Source organism: Anastrepha ludens, chromosome 3 (assembly GCF_028408465.1).
Source record: "Anastrepha ludens isolate Willacy chromosome 3, idAnaLude1.1, whole genome shotgun sequence".
In the NCBI taxonomy this organism is placed as follows: domain Eukaryota; kingdom Metazoa; phylum Arthropoda; class Insecta; order Diptera; family Tephritidae; genus Anastrepha; species Anastrepha ludens.
Genome location: NC_071499.1, coordinates 18,869,551 through 18,887,518, shown reverse-complemented (window position 1 = coordinate 18,887,518; position 17,968 = coordinate 18,869,551). Strand labels below are relative to the sequence as shown.

At 40.0% G+C, this 17,968-nt stretch overlaps 1 protein-coding gene across 1 annotated transcript in view; it reads left to right on the top strand.

Annotated features, from left to right (window-relative positions):
- LOC128856581 (integrin alpha-PS1) overlaps window positions 1–17,836 on the top strand; it is a gene marked incomplete at its 5' end in the record, with an annotated part of 75,254 nt that extends 57,418 nt beyond the window's left edge. Inside the window, 5 exons of the mRNA XM_054091890.1 lie at window positions 509–1,687; window positions 1,759–1,901; window positions 1,987–2,331; window positions 13,510–14,217; window positions 14,294–17,836. Of these exons, the coding sequence (XP_053947865.1) occupies window positions 509–1,687; window positions 1,759–1,901; window positions 1,987–2,331; window positions 13,510–14,217; window positions 14,294–14,536 (2,618 nt within the window). The remainder of the gene's footprint in view (window positions 1–508; window positions 1,688–1,758; window positions 1,902–1,986; window positions 2,332–13,509; window positions 14,218–14,293) is intronic.
- Between the last annotated feature and the right edge of the window lie 132 nt (window positions 17,837–17,968).

Sequence of the window (17,968 nt, the reverse complement as noted above, 5' to 3'; positions counted from 1 at the left end):
ATACGTAACCGAGGTCTCTAGTGGTACTAGAGGTCCTATGATGAATAATTTAGATCGTTTCGTAGTGCTCACGATGACCTTCGGAGGTCCAACCAGACGTAACTTATCGGTCAGTTTCCTCTGTGGGAACGTGTCGGCGACTCTACCATTTCGTGAGCATAAAAAAAGTTCGGAAGTAGGGGGTCTATCTTGACGCGTTTTCTCAGCCAGTGATTAATTCCGTTCCGTCATATATAGTACTCATATGAAATCGCTACTGAATCTTGAACTGTGGATACGTGACGAAGACTCCAACTTAGGTGTGTAGAGAGGCAATACAACACTGTAAGAAGTCGTCAGAAACTGTATTAATTTCTGTATCAATCCACAAATTTTCAATTTAATTTGATATATCAAAGTTCTTTTTGGTTAAACAGACTTTTGTCCATTACCTAAAGTGTTTATCATTAAACCGTTAACCTAACCCATTTTGACTTTTCACTTCAATTCCAAATACATTTCTCTGCAGGCATGGCCGTTACCGGTGGTCGTTACTTTGGTGATCATATGTCGTATGCCTCGGGTGCGCCGCGCTCAAACGGGCACGGACAAGTTGTGATCTTTAACAAAGCCAATACGAATCCCATACCCGTCAAAATGATACTCGAAGGCGAACAATTTGGTTCCAGTTTTGGCTATGAACTCACCACTGCCGACATAAATGGCGATTCAAAGCCAGATCTTATCGTTGCCGCGCCATTCTATTTCAACAAATCCGAAGGCGGTGCAGTGTACATTTACCAAAACGACAAGGACATGTTGCCAGAGAAACCGACACTGAAGCTGACCGGCACGGTGGAAAGCCATTTCGGACTTGCGCTCGCCAACATTGGCGACATCAACAAGGATAACTGCGAGGATCTGGCGGTGGGAGCGCCTTATGAAGGGGACGGTGTGGTTTATATTTATTTGGGTTCACGTACCGGTCTGGTTAGTAAGCCCGCGCAGCGTATACAAGCCGCCGATCTCGGCTTGCTGCCACATCCGTTACTCACCTTTGGTAGTTCGATAAGTGGTGGCACTGATTTGGACGGTAATTCGTACCCGGATATAGTTGTTGGCGCATACAATTCCTCGGCTGTGGTTGCGTTGCTCTCACGACCAATCATTAATATACAAACCACGGCGCGCAGCAATGAGCTGAGGAATATTGATCCCGCTAAATCGGGTTGTCTACATGATGCCTCAACGAATTTAACCTGTTTCACCTTTGAAGCTTGCTGTTCCATCGATCCCTACGAGCCATCTTCCGCGAATAAAGACTTGCGTTTATTGTACACAGTCGAAGCAGAGACTTTTGCTGGCAATAAGAAGTTCTCACGTGTGCTTTTCGATCGCGAGAATAAACGTAGCAATGTGGTGAAGCGTGAAGTGACAGTGCGCACCAATGGACGTATGGCATGTCAACAGGTGACCGGGTATATCAAGGAGAACACCAAAGATATACAGAGTCCCATAAAGTTCCGCTTGAATTATACGATTGTGGAGCCAAGACTGCCGCGTTCGGGTTTGGAACTATTAAATCCGATTTTGGATCAAACGCAGGCGTTTGTTGAGTTCGAAGGCACATTCCAAAAGGATTGCGGCGATGATGATATTTGCGAAAGTAATCTGATATTGAATGCCGAACTAGACTTGAATATGGAGGGTAAGTGCGATAAATGATTCAAAGAGGCGAATGATGAGGAGAATATTCTAATACTTTTGATATTCATTCAGATGATAATTACGCTTTGATACTGGGCGAGAAGGATGAGATGCGTGTGAATGTGAATGTATTGAACAAAGCCGATTCAGCATACGAGACACAGTTGTTTGTGGTGCATCAGAAGAGTGTCTCGTATATTGCAGCTAAAAAAACGGTAAGCCAAATAATTTGATTGATTGACCTATGAACTTTACTATTTTTCGTGTTTTTCTCTTCTTCATACATACAAATTCTTCTAGAACTCTGTGATCTGCAATCGCTTCAATGACACTGTGGTCGCCTGTAGCCTGGGCAATCCTATGCGCCGAAATTCAGCTGTTTATGTCTCACTGCGATTCGATCCCAGCGGTTTGGAGGTGAACGAACGCAAGCTAAGTTTTCACGTCTTTGCCAACACAACGTCCCGCCTTATTGGAGACGTGAAACCCGAAACTGAGCTGGAAGTGCGCGTGGTGAAACGGGCTGAACTGAGTTTGCAAGGTTGGGCCAAGCCCGAACAAAGTTTTTACAGTGGCGAGGTGAAAAAAGACAGCAAAGTAATGCAAATGGAGGACGTCGGCTCGCCACTGATGCACACGTACCAGGTGAGGGAATTAGAATTAAGCGGAAGGAATAAAATTAAAAATTAAATAAATGAAAATGGGATTAAATTAAATAAAAGGAAATAAAATAAAATGAAGGGAAATAAAAGTAAAAGAAATGAAAATTAAAATAAATTAAATAAAAAAGGAATGAAATAAAATGAACTACATATAAAACAAATAATAAATAAAGTGGACGAAAATAAAATTAAATTAAATAAAAAAAAATCCAATTGTATTAAATTAAAAGAAAATTACATAAAATAAGATGAAATGCTTTATTAACGAATAAAATAAGAACAGAATTAAATAAAATAAATTAAAATAAAATGAAGTAAAAATAAATGAATTAAAAAAATTAAATTTAATAATTTAAAATAAATTAATAAAATTAAATTAAATTGAATTAAGATTCGACTAAAAAAAATACAGAAAATTTAAATAAAAGTATTTGAAGTAACATTAAAAAAAAATTTTTTTAATTTGAAATTAAATTCAAATTAAAAATAAAATTAAATAAACGCATCAAAAAAATTAACTGAAATGAAATAAAATAAAAACCAAAATACAACAAAATTAAATGAAATAAAAAAAATGTATAAAACAAAATTCAATCAAATTAAGAATAAAGTAAAAAAATAGAGAAAATTTAAATAAAATAAATTAAAGTAAAATAAACTAACCTTAACCTTATACCAACCAACCAACCAAAATAAACTAAAATATATGAATTAAACAAATTAAATTTAGAAAGTTCAAATAAAACAATAAAATAAAATTAAATTTAAATTAAAGTAAAAAAATACAGAAAATTTACATAAAACTAATTAAAGTAAAATTATTGTAAGAAAACGAAATGTATTGAAATTAAATTAAAATTAAAAAAAAATTAAACAAATCAAAAAAAATTAACTGATATTAAATAAAATAAAAGAAAATAAATTAAAATAAAATAAATATGCCCCACCAGAGCACAATCCCCTGAAAATTTTATCCGGGATGTGTAATCTCCGGCAATAGCCGAGATGGATTAAGCTCAAATAAAATAAAATTAAATTAAATTAAATAAAACACAAAATACAAAAAAAGCTAAACAAAATACATCAAAATTAAATTAAAATTAAAACTTAAAAAAAAACTAAACGAATAAAACAAAATTGACTGAGATTGAATAAAATAAAGTAAAAACAAAATTAAACTAAATAAAACAATTTTCAAAATAAAATTCATTTAAATTAAAAATAAAGTAAAACTTAGAGAAAATTTAAATAAAATAAATTAAATAAACTAAAATCAAAAATAATAAAAAATAAAATTTAACTAAATTAAAATTAAAGTAAAAAAATCAAAAATATAATATAAAATAAAAAAAATAAAAAAATAAAACGAATAATATTAAATAAAATGAAGCATAATTAAAAATATAATTAAACTAAATTAAAATTAAAGTAAAAAAATAAAAGAAGTATTTTGTATAAAGTACATTTAATTTAATTAAAGTAGAAGAATACAGCCAAATAATTTCAAATAATAAAATAAATAAAAAATAAAAAAAGTTAAAAAAATATATTAAATTTAAAAAAAGGAAAAAGTAAAATAAAACAAAGTCAAGTGAAGTTATAAAAATTTGAAAATGGGTTTTGTGAAAATTATAAAAATAAAATAAAACTCAATAAATTAAATTAAGTTAAAATTAAATCAAGGAAAATAAATAAATTAAATTCAATTACAAAATTAACTCAATCGAAATAAAAAAAAATGAAATAAGAAAATATATTTAATATAAATTAAAACCTAAATAAAATAAAATATATAAAATAAAAAAGGAGAAGAACAAAATTAAATTTAAAAAAGTAAACTAATATAAAATAAAATAAATCAATTTAAATTAAGTATAAAATTAAAGAAAAAAATTACGAAATAAAAGTTAAAAATAAATAAATAAAATAGTATAAAATAATATAAATCATAATAAGTAAACTCAATACGATTAAACTTTTTTTCGGTTAAAATAAAATAAAATAAAATTACAATAAATTAAATAAAATAAAAAAAATTATGAAATAAAAAGTAGAGTAAAATAAAATAAAGTACAATAAATTTAAATTAAATAAAAAAAATTATTTTAATTAAAAAAATTTTGTCTGAAATTGCCAAATTGGGTATTAATTACTCCATCCGAAAGATGATCGAACAAATGCTCCAAAATAGAATAATCACTTCAGAGCTTGGGTTAAGCCGCATGAGAATGTACGCCGTCAAAGGCACTCCTCAAGGCGGAGTACTTTCACCACTTCTCTGGAATCTCGCTGTAAGCAGTTTGCTTCGAAATCTCGAAAAAGCAGGCTGCAAGGTTGTAGCCTATGCAGATGATATTGCTCTCTGCGTGTCAGGCAAACACCTGAATACCCTCACTGAGCTCATGCAACGCTCAATCAATATTCTGTCAAAATAGTGCACCGAATGCGGACTAAATGCAAATCCAGCAAAGACAGATCTTGTTCTCTTCAATAGGAAAAACAATCTCCTCCACTGCACACAATAACTTTAAAAGGGGAATCATTACTCCTATCTGATTCAGCTAAATATCTAGGAGTTATTCTAGATAGGAAGTTGAGTTGGAAATTGAACATCGAAAACAGATGTAAAACAGCTTTCATAGCTCTCTATACTTGTAAGAAAGCTATAGGCAAAACCTGGGGTTTTTCACCTCGGATCATTTATTGGATATACAGTAGCGTGCAATAGTGAGCACATGTTGGGCGATTTAACTTTAAAGTCTCTGAAAAAATCAAAATGCACAACTTAATGAAACAAAACTTTCAGCATTTATTCGTTGCTTAATTCTTAAAATAACGGCTTAAATAAAAACATCAAATACAAATGTAGGAATGAGAAGGAGGCAATAATATAAAAATGTACATATTTACTCAGTTTTGCACGTCTGGCACTCATGGCTAAAAACTAATATATTTTAATAGTTAATCCATAGGCCTTTATTTTTTCTTAGACTTTTAATGCGTTTGGGCATACTTTCGACAAGATTCTCGATAAATGTGCGCGGAATTTGGTTCCACTCCTGCTGTACCCGGTCCCATAGCTCTGTCATGTTCTCAGGAGCCCTGCGATATTTTCCCAGCCGCTGTTTGGTTATTGCCCACAAATTTTCAATTGGATTTAGATCCGGGCTTTGTGCAGGCCAATCTATTACCTGAAAATTTTGTTGCGACAGCCATTCTTTAACAATTTTGGCGGTATGTTTGGGATCGCCGTCTTGTTGGAAGATAACTTCCTCTTCTGGGTAAGCGCTCATATCAACAAATTCTGGCAAATTAGTCTGCAATATATGTACGTAATCTTCTTTTTTCATAATACCATTAATTTTAACGAGTGGTCCGATGTGCCACCAAGTGAAGCAACCCCACACCATCAAATTACCACCGCCATGTTTAACAGTTGGCTTCACGTGATGGCTTTGAATCCTTTCTGTAGGTCGGCGCCAGCAATAGCTTATTCCGTCGGACTGAAAACGATTAATTTTCACTTCATCCGACCAAATTACCCGTTTCCAGTCTTCAACATTCCAATTTCTGTATTTTCGAGCAAATGCTCGACGGGCCTTAATATTTTTGAGCGATAACGCCGTCCCTTGGGGGAACCTGTTATCCCTATAGGGCGCGTCCCCAGGTGGTGGATAGGGGAACGCCTCCCAGATATGGAAGGTAGGAGAGTAGGTCTCCCGCGAACCACACAGGTCGAAGACGTAAACTTCGTTAAAAAACTCCCTCAACCCAAGGTGTAACGCGACCCGTGCCTACTGGGTGGGTTTGGCAGCCGGGGGATAAAACTAGGCTGTCTTTTAACGGAGCCCTCCTGACACCAGGCCGCCTCAGGTTGTAACGGTGGCCTTACCATGGTATGGGGCGCTGCCATGGCGGACTGTTTATTTCCCCTAAATCCTCATTGGTCACCGCACATGGCGACATGTGCAGCCTTCTGGAAGGGCAGGTGACCGTACGAAACAGAATGAACGAACAACAAAAACAAAAAATTTCGGATAAGGTTATAAAGAAGACGGACAAACGGACGGACACAGACCCAAAACGAACGGATAAACGGACGCACCCATTGACACAACAGACGGACAAATGGACAACTCGGACCGACACCAACGAACTGAGGAAGTTGGGAACTTCCTCAGAGGACGAACTCTTGGCCTCCAGCCAAGAGACGGTTGATGGCAAAGCTGTGGGCCACAGCACGCCATCAACATCTAATCAACCATCCACATCCGCTGATGCCAAGGGGCAAAAGCGCCAAAACGTTAAAAAAGGCCCGTCCAGGTATAAGCTTTACCAGAGGTCTCTGACTATTCTCGGAAGAATAAATAAAAATGAGGCTGAAGGTAAAACTCATCCCAAGGACGCGGCCGATAAGGCAAGGTGCCAAAAGGTGGTCGATGAGTACCTGGCGTTCCAGGCCACCCAGAAGGCAGAAGCCGTAAAACGCAATCGTTCGCAGGACGAAAGCGACAAACCAACGAAGAAGCACAAAGTGTCGGTTCACACCGCTTCAATACCAAAACCAACCAAACGCTCATTTAATGAGGTGGCACGGGATCACCTGCAAATAGCGTTGGTTGATGAAATAACAAACCGCGGTAAACCTGCATCGGATAAGTGGTCCGAAATCGAGGCACGGCTGTCCCGCATTGTCGTCGATCACGTCATGGCAAACCCGGAGGGTCATGTGCCAGGATTTGATTCAATGGAGGTGGTCCGCGGATACAGGGTGATCAAGTGCGATGATCAACTCTCCCTTAACTTCCTGCAAACAGTTGTGGGCAAGATCCAGAACGACTGGGAAGGTTTGAGGCTCAAACTAATCCCGGCCAGCGAAATCCCTCGACGGCCGAGGGCTCGCATCTGGATCCCGAACATGGAATTCGAAGCTAAGCAACTTATTCCATACTTGCAGGCACACAACCGCACTGTTCCGATGGATGAGTGGAGCATCATCAAAGCGGAGGCTCCGCAAAAGAACAGTGTGTCCTTCCTTCTCCAAATATCGGAGGAGAGTATCGAGCCACTCGGGAAAGTGGACAATAAACTTCGGTTCGGCGTCAGGAAAACGCAACTGAAGATATTCCGATCTGCTAATCCGGAGGATGAACAGGACGAGGTTGACGGCGCCAACGAGTTGCTCACAGGCATGCAACTTGACGACGCCGCGTCTACCAAAAACGATGGCGCTAATGAGCAGCACCCGGGAGTGCAGCTTAGCGACGCCGTCAAATTGTAAAGCGACCAGCAGCATGGGTCTCAAGGTTGTCCAAATAAACCTGCAGCACTCGCGGACTGCAACGGACAACCTAACCGTTCTCCTGTCGGAGGAGGATGTCGACATCGCTTTAATCCAGGAGCCCTGGGTGCGGAGCACCGAGGTGAAGGGGTTCACTGGGAACAACCACAACCTTTTCTACAAACGGACTGAAGGTAACCCCAGATCTTGTATTGTAGCTAAGAAACATTTGAACATATTTTTAATCCCATCATATTGTTCACAGGATGTGACGGCTGTGGAGGTAGAAGCCGCTGACGGTGTCGGCATCATACTGGCTTCCATCTACATGGCACATGATCGGCCAGCACCACCCGAGGAGGCTCGTCGGCTGGTGTGTGAAGCCAGAAACAAGAACCTGCTGCTCGGATGCGATGCCAACGCGAGGCATGCGTTGTGGGGAAGTTCCGAGACAAACGACCGAGGTGAGTCTTTATATAATTTTATTATTAATACTAACTTATCGGTATGTAACAGGGGTAACACTCCCACTTTCACCTTTCCTAGTACGGAGTACTTCAGAGGATGGGAGGAAGTGATTGATGTTACTCTACTGTCTGAAAATAGCTTAGTAAGGGTAGATAATTGGAGGGTATCCAATAAAAGGTCCTTTTCTGATCATAGTTGGATTCTCTACGATTTGGATCTTAAGGTAGATCCACCCCTACCGTATCGAAATCCTTTAAGAACCAACTGGAAGAGGTTCAAAAATGCAGTAAACAAGAGGATAGGAGGGACTCCTATCCCTCAAATCACTCTCACGGAAAACCTTGAGAGTAGGGTCATAACACTGGAAAAGGCATTTAGTAGGGCCTACAAAACGTCCTGCCCCATAAAATTTAGCAAAAAAACTCACCCTCCTTGGTGGAGCAGTGAGCTCTTAGAACTAAGGGAAAAATCTAGATCAACGTTTAACCTCAGCTACTCGACGGGAAATTGGGAATTGTATAGAGAAAGTCGGAGACAGTACAAGAAGGCAATCAGGGCCGCCAAAAAAGAGAGCTGGAGGGAATTTTGTTCGTCAATCGAATCCACTAGGGATTCTGCTAGGCTTAGCCGGGTTCTTTCCAAAGACCACTCTATGGCTTCTTGGGTCAAGAAACCTGATGGAACTTGGACTGCTACAGCAGAAGAATCGCTAGAGCTTCTGCTAAACACGCATTTTCCGGGATGCAGCCCTTACGAAAGGGAGAGGGAAAACATTAGGCGGAGCCAATATAATCCACAGCATCTTGCAAATGAAATCATTACCAAAGAAAAAGTTGCATGGGCAATCAAATCTTTCTCACCCTTTAAATCTCCGGGGCCAGATGGGATCATTCCAAAGATGTTACAGGAAACCTTGGACTGTATCCTACCATGGCTAGAGGAAATTTTTAAAGCGTGTTTAAACTTAGGCCATATTCCAGACAGCTGGAAACTAGTCAAGGTCGTCTTCATACCAAAAGTAGGTAGAAGAGGACATGAATCAGCGAAAGACTTCAGGCCAATCAGTCTTTCGTCTTTCCTGTTAAAAACTTTTGAAAGACTTTTGGATACGCACCTCAGAAGCTCTTTGGAGAGCTCTGGTATATCAACTGCACAACACGCATACCTTAAAGGCAAATCTACGGAGACGGCGCTTCACGAGGTTATCGGAACAATAGAGGGCTCTCTAGAGAGCAAACATTATACCATGGCGGCATTCTTGGATATCGAAGGCGCCTTTAACAATGTTAGCACAGATGCCATCCAACGGGCGTTGATAGACCTGGAGGTGGACAGTTGCATTAGTAACTGGGTCATCTCCATGCTAGAAACGAGGATCATCAAAGCTAATATGGGTAATATCAACATAACCAAGAAGGTCCACGGGGGCACTCCACAAGGGGGAGTATTATCTCCACTTCTTTGGCTATGTGTGATCAGCAAAATCTTAACAAAACTTGACGGAGGTGGGGTAAAAGTGGTGGCGTACGCTGATGATGTGGTGTTAATGGTGTCAGGACTGTGTCCAAATACGATCAGTGGGATCATCCAAAGGGCTTTAGGCGAGCTTAACTCTTGGGCCACAGGATGTGGGCTAAGTTTAAACCCGCGTAAAACAGAACTTATGCTTTTTACCACCAGATACAAGGTACCAACTTTTACCCTACCAAATATCAACGGACAAACTCTGGCTTTATCAACCAGTGCAAAGTACTTAGGGGTAATTTTGGACTCCAAACTTAGCTGGAAGTTAAACGTCGAAGAACGGGTAAGGAAAGCAGAAATTGCTTTATATGCCTGCAAACGTATGCTTGGAAGAAGTTGGGGTCTTCAACCTAAGCATACATTATGGCTGTATAAGGCGGTTATACGACCCATTTTATCGTATGGTTCGGTAGTTTGGTGGAAAGCTCTAGGGAGAGAGTACAATACCAAACTACTCGGCAGAATACAAAGATCAGCCTGTGCAATAACGGTCGGTGCAATCAGATCATGCCCTAGAGAGGCTCTCAATGCACTGACACACGTTATTCCAATAGACCTACACATAAAGAAGACGGCAACCATAAGTGCATTTAGGTTAAATGAAGCGGGTCGCTGGAAAGGAAAAACTTATGGTCACGCTAGTCTATTATTGCGACAAACTCAGTTAACCTCGGAGAGGACTGACTACATCGTCCCGATGGTAACGTTCAATAGGAATTTTGCCACACTCTTTCCATCTAAAAAAGAATGGAAGAAGGGATTCTCTCTAAACAACTTCGATACCACAGTCTATACAGATGGCAGTAAAATGGATTGTGGTGTCGGAGCTGGTATATATTCTCATAAACTTGGAATTGAAAAATCTGTGCGTCTCCCTAATACCAGCAGCGTCTTCCAAGCGGAAGTACTAGCAATTGGGGAAGCCTGTAGGTTACTAATTGCAGATTTTTCTTTTAAGGGCAATATCGCTATTCTTTCGGATAGCCAAGCCGCAATCCAGGCGCTGGACGCGACTAGAACAACCTCTAAAGTGGTGGAGCAAAGTAGGAATAGCCTCACCAACTTGAGTGAAAACCATAGAGTAACCTTGATTTGGGTCCCGGGACACCGGAAGATAGAAGGTAACGAAAAAGCTGATGAACTGGCAAGAGGGGGATCTGCCATGAATAGCGCTCTTGCAGTACCAGTATTCACTCCACTAGGTGCGGTCAAGAATGCAATTTCCCTAAAATACCTTCGAATTGCAGATTGTAGATGGAAAGACCAAACGAAATGCAAAATCAGCAGAACGTTATGGCCCACCTACAACCTCAAGCAATCGTTGACATTAATAAACATGAAACGACGGGACACCTGCAGACTTACGGCAGTCATAACTGGCTTCTGGTCTATCGGAGAACAAGCCGCCAAAATGGGCATCCCTCATAACACATACTGTCATAGTTGTAAACAACCGGAGGAAAAAGAAACAATCTTCCATTTCCTCTGTGAATGCCCTGCCCTATGGAAGGACAGAATGTTAACCCTGGGCAAACCGCTGTTCGAGAGTCTCGAGCAACTGTCTGGCGTAGACGTCAACAACCTAATAAGGTTCCTAAACCGCACAGACTGGATATAGTCCTGCTGCAAATAACTGTTAAACAATTTGGTAACGAGGATGTGGCAACAAAATGGTGCGGAAGCGCTAGTTGGATTCTGGATGAATCACCACTCTAACCAACCAACCAACCAACGCCGGCTTTTTCTTCTTTACAGCTGATTTATACCCGATTCTATGGAATGCTCTACGCGCGGTCCACTCGCTAACGTTCTTATTTAACATTGCTGCAGCCTTCTTTGGTGTCACAAAACTGTTTTTGCGTACTTCTTGTACCATAAGGCGTGCGTCTGAGTGCGAAAGAAGTTGTGGTCGACCTCCAACATTCGGTGCATGCGCTACATTTCTTCGCTTCTGTACATTAATAACTGTGCGTTGGCTAATATTTAATATTTCAGCAATTTTTCTTGAGGAATTTCCACTATTAGTCAAAACCACGACGCTGTTTTCGAGCTCCACACTTATTTTCTTCATAATTGATATTAATATTAATCAGAAAGCGATTGTCTAACTTCGAACACCTTTCTACTACTAATAACAAAAGTAAAAACATAGTAACTTGAAACAAAAACTATAACGGTATATAATTACAACTGTACTAAATGTTACAGCTTCTTTCGGTTTAGATAAACAAAACGTGCAAAACTGAGTAAATACGTACTTTTTTATATTATTGCCTCCTTCTCATTCCTACATTTGTATTTTTTGTTTTGTTTTATGCCGTTATTTTAAGAATTGAGCAACGAATAAATGCTGAAAGTTTTGTTTCATTAAGTTGTGCACTTAGATTTTTTCAAAGACTTTAAAGTTAAATCGCCCAACATGTGCTCACTATTGCACGCTACTGTATACCTCGATCATCAAACCGATACTCTTCTACGGTGTGGTTGTATGGAGGACAGCACTCGAAAAACGGTGTAGAGTAGCCACAATTGATCGAGTCCAAAGAACAGCCTGCCTCCTGATAACAGGATGCTTAAGTACAACACCTACTAAGGCTCTAAGGCTCTTGCTATTCTCCTGTTCACTCCCAACTAGGGAAGAATGGAAGACAAATCTAACCGAAATCGATGGCCCTCTGATTATATATACAGATGGTTCAAAACAGGACGGCAAAGTGGGATTTGGAATCTTTTCCAATTCCCCTCACATCAATCTATCATTTAGATTACCCGACTACTGTAGCGTATTCCAAGCGGAAGTATGCGCTATCTGGTATGCTGCGAAAACTCTCTTAGAAAATAGAATATCACTAGAGGATATCCGCTTTTCACCGACAGTCAAGCGGCCGTTTGAGCACTCAGCTCCTCTTATACCCACTCAGATGTGGTTCGATCCTGTCTCTTATCTCTTAACGAGATAAGTGTTCAGAATTCTGTCCAAGTTATCTGGATACCGGGTCACAGTGGATTCGAAGGTAACTGCAAAGCTGATGAGCTCGCAAGAGCTGGAGCTGCGCAATCAAATGTTAATAACTTACCCACAATCCACATTCCGCTCTCAACATGTAAATTGCTTATTGATCGAGAATTTCACAGCATTGCTGATCGGAGGTGGCGAGTGGAAACTACCTGCGTTACGACCAGACAAATCTGGCCATCCTACAATCTGAAACAGACAAAAACCCTTATAAGTCTTTCGAAACACGAACTAAGGCATATAATATCTCTCATCACCGGTCACTGCCTTTTGGGCACTCACGCACGTCGGCTCGGGGTTCCTCAAAACGACCTGTGCAGATACTGCGAGGACGAAGATGAGGAAGTATCGAGCAGGCATTTGTTGTGCAGTTGTCCAGGTCTAGCCAGAAGTCGACTCGCTCTTCTTGGCTCTCCAACAATTGACAATCTTTCAGTACTCTCGAACCTGAAAATCGAATCTCTCATCAAATTCTCGAAGCGAATTAATATCTTTGACCAAAATCTACAATAAAAATCTCGGTTAGGTGGGGAAATCATATAACATAATGAGCTCTAGGGCAACACAACGGACGCAACTTGCGGTCTATGTGGCACTCCGATGCGGGGTCACCCTTAAACCAACCAACCAACCAAGGCAGGAAAAGAATTTTGTATTAATTTGTTGTATTAAACAAAGTGAAATAATATAAAATAATAAAAAAGAATACAAAATAAACCATAATTAAATTAAAAAAACTGGAACAAAAAAGTTAAAAAAAGAGTCCAAAAAACATAAAATAAAATTAGCGAAATGTGAAATAAAATAAAATATTAGTAGAATATAAAAATAATTTAGTAGAAAGTTATTCAATTAACTCCCCCTCTCCCTAGATATACAACGATGGCCCCTGGAAGGCGCCAAAGGTCGTACTCACCATATATTGGCCGCATCAGTTGACCAGCGAGAAGAGCAAAAAAGACAAATGGCTGCTCTACATCGAAGCCATGCCTATTGTGGAGAACGTAGAGCTGAGCGAATGTTTTGTCGCACCGGAACATGTGAATCCGCTCAAGCTCGCCTCAAAAACCAAATCCAACGAGCTATTCGACACACTGCTAATGGCACCAGCACCCTATATGATGCGACCCACCAACAAGACGCAATACATAAGCCGCTACAGCACTTACAATGAGAAAAGTATGTACACAAAGCAAAAAGCCACACAGCGGCCGGGCCTACACGACGATGAGGACGATGATGACAGCCAGGAGCGTTACTTGAATCGCGTACGGCGCAACACATTCGAACGTATCATACGACCTGAACGTTTCATGGACCTTGGCGGCGAGCATACAAACCGCAAGCGGGACATTGTGGAGTTGGACTGCAATAAAGCGACGGCGTCTTGTATAAAAATTCAATGCGACATCTACAATATGCCCGCCAAGACGGAAGCGTATGTTCATATAAGAGCGCGTCTGTGGAACTCCACGCTAGTTTCGGAGTATCCACGCGCCGATTTGGTGCGCATTATGTCGAGAGCGCAAGTCAAAATTCCGCTCGAGTACTCGGTGGAGCAAACGGAAGCGCACATACTGGTGAGTAGCGGTGCTTTTAACTTTTTTTTTTTGAAGTATTTTAAACTATCGTTAACGTGCTCTTTTGTTTTTGAAGGTGGAGACACGCGCCTATCCCGAATTGCTTGATCAGCAACGCGAGCAACCCACATCCATATGGATCTACATTGTTGCCATCATTTGCGGTCTGATCGTGCTGGCTGTGGTCGTGCTCGTACTATGGCACATCGGCTTCTTCAAGCGACGACGACCCGATCCAACGCTAAGCGGCAACTTGGTAAAGAAGAGCGAAGAGAAGCCATTCCTCAATGATGCGACGAGTAATGGTCGTGGCTTCTAACAAGAGGGGACTGTCGGGTGGGATCTCGCGCAACGGGCGCCGCCTAAAGCGCAACGGACTTGCTGTCTAACACAAAGCACGGAACCTGCAATTATTGCGAACGCCGCCACTGCTGCCAACAACAATAGCATTTACTGCAACAATAACAATAGTGCCATCGACAACAACTACAACTACAACTGCAACACAAATGGCTATGGCAGTGAAAGCTATAAGCACACTTGGAGCAGTAGTGGTCACACAGATGCAGCCGTCATTGATTGGGGGTCGCATTGGTAAAAGGCGCGATTGTTGGCGACGATATCGTCGCGAGGAAGTCGGAGTTGGTTAAGTTGCAAATTGAGGTGTCGCGCTTTACATATAAAATATTTTTTTTCTTGGGTGGTAAATGTCTGTGCCATTTTACTTAACGTAGGCATAGAATAAATTGCATTGCAGGATTCTTAAGGGGAGATTCATAAGTAAATATAAAACTAGTAACTATATAAAAATGCTGCTTTTCGCCGATTGGCAAGTGGGCAAGCAGCAAGTGGCAGTAAAATTGGCATTCAATGCGCAACAAAAAAATTGTTTATACTTAGTTGTAAGATTTCAAACCTTGTTTGCGTAAGATGTAAATTTGTAGGAATCTGTGAAGGTGATTTGTTTTTGTTGAGACTCGCTTGGTGTGAATAGTTGAAAATTTAAGCAACTCTATTTGTTATTTTTGTTAATTTTTATTTTTTATCTTTTTTTTTATTTTTTTTTTTTTGTTTTTTTTTTAATTTTTTTTTGTTTTTTATGTACGGCACAGTGATTAGATTAGATTTGGGTTGGACAAGTCCAAGCACTCAGTCAGTAGTCCATTGTACTACACCCGGATAGATATCAGTAGAAAGAATAGAGATAGAAAAGATAAAAAGTGGATGGTAAAAACGGATAAACTAGTTTGAGGTCACTCTTCCACAAATCTCTGGGATTCATTGATGAATTTTAAGAGATCCGGAAGAGAAAGAGTATGAACTTTGTCCATACTCAGTATATCGCAACCCTATATCCCAACTCTGATTCTGGAAAACACCGGACAGCTACAGAGAAAATGCTCTGCAGTGTCGTCATTCACAAGACAGGATAGGCACATCGGGCTGTCGATGATCCTCTTGGTAGCCATATGCTGACCACAGACGTTGTGCCCTGTGATTACACCCACCCATTACACTCTCAGGTCCTTTCTGCTGAGTTTTAGAAGAAAGGTCGCTGTTTTCCTGTTTGGTTCTTTCACAAAGCACTTGGCTACTCTGCATGAGTTGAACCCAGACCAACGTCCTCTATGGTTAACCAACCAGACCTCATGAAGTCGTCAATCCATAGTTGAATCTATGCAGAATTGACACCAAGAAAGGGTTCAGCGCCTAGTGGCATACTTGCAGAGCCTTCACTAGCCAGTTTATCAGCTAACTCGTTTCCTGTAATACCACAATGTCCAGGCACCCAAATAAGACTAACTTTGTTGTCTTTTGCAACACTGTTCAGTTTTGTCTTACACCGACTAACTTCGAAGAGCAGCCAGGGTTAGCAAGGTCTCTCAGTGCATCTTGACTGTCCCTGCAAAATCCAATACTGCTAAACCGCCGTAATTTTTCTCAATTATTCAGTATGCCACGTTCAAGATGACATAGACTTCTGTAAAGAATACCGTGGCCATCTGTCCTGTGGCATAGGAGTGCTTAGTGCCTTCGTCTAAGTACCATCCAGATCCGCTATCATCATTGATTTTGAATCCTTCGGTGTAGAAAGTGTGCTGATATCCCGCTAATAGGTTATCTGTGCTTAGCCGTTGACCTCTATCTGAAATCAAAACATCATACTTCCTACAGAAGCTATCGAAAGCCACCCGTTTGTCCATTGGCATCGAGAATAGTGTGCAGAGCTCCGACAACTGGTGGTATATCTGACAGTGGCCAGTGCTTTCTTCATTTCCCCAGACTCCGTTTAACTTGAGTATGTACGCCGCCTTCATTGCTTCCTTTCGAATTTGAAGATCTAGAGGTGACTGGTTCAGAATGGCATTAAGGGCATCACCAGATGTCGGTCTCATAGCACCTGTGATAGCCAAGCACACACTTCTCTGTAGCCTGTTTAGGGGTTTTACTCTGGAATTAACCAACCTTCATTCGCACACAATACACTCGCGATAATATGAAGAAAAGATTACTTGAAAAGATTGATTGAAATTGCTTCGCTACTTCCCAGTTTTCATTTTTGCTCTCGCCGCTACTCTGAACTTGAACAAATGAGTAGTGGAGCAGATAGCGCAAAACGCGCGATCATTTGTTAAATACAAACATTTGTAGAAGGTTTAGGTGTTCAAACTTCCCTCTCGATTGCATCGGAATACTTCGATACTAGGCTCATTTGGGTTACCGGTCATAGCGGCGTAGAAGAAAACTGCTGGGCTGATGAGCTGGCTAGACAAGGAACTCTTGAGGTGACTTCATCGCAATGTGAGAGGAATGGAGTTCCCTTAAGAACCTGTGGTCAACTACTGGAAAGATGGGCCTTGCGTCAACTCAGCCAGCGCTGGGCTAGTGCGCAATGGTGCAAAGTCGCGAGGTTCTTGTGGCCGCGGGTAAATCGGGGGCGTTCGAGATAACTTCTAAAGCTAACAAAGACGCTGCTATCGATTTTGGTTGGTATCCTCAGCGGATGGGCACGGTCTGGTGTCCATGCGGTGAGGCTTGGCATTGCGTCAAGCCCTTTCTGCACAAGCTGTCTGGACGATTATTTTAGGTTTTTGTATTAATTTTTTTTAGTTTATTTTGATTTAATTCTTTTTTAATTTTTTTAATTTACGAGTATTTATTTTTTATTTTATCAATTATTTTTCATTCTCAAATTATTTGTTGGTAAATAAAATAATGGCCGCCGTAGCCGAATGGGTTGGTGCGTGACTACCATTCGCAATTCACAGAGAGAACGTCGGTTCGAATCTCGGTGAAAGACCAAAATGAAGAAAAAGTTTTTTCTAATAGCGGTCGGCCCTCGGTTGGCAATGGCAAACCTCTGAGTGTATTTCTGCCATGAAAAAGCTGTTCATAAAAATATCTGCCATTCGGAGTCGGCTTGAAACTGTAGGTCCCTCCATTTGTGGAAGAACATCAAGACGCACACCACAAATAGCAGGAGGAGCTCGGCCAAACACACAAAAAGGGTGTATATACCTATATATAAATAAAATAATGCCAATTATTTTCTTAATTTTTTTTATTTTATATTATTATTATTATTTTTCTTTATTTTAATTTAATTTTTTTTATTTTTTTTTTTACGTTTACTTTGTTTTAATTTGTTTTTGTATATTATTATTTTTATTTTATTTTTTCTGTATTTTCCTTAATTAAATTAGATTTTTTTATTAAATATTTTTTTTTTAAGTTTATTTTTTTTAAATTA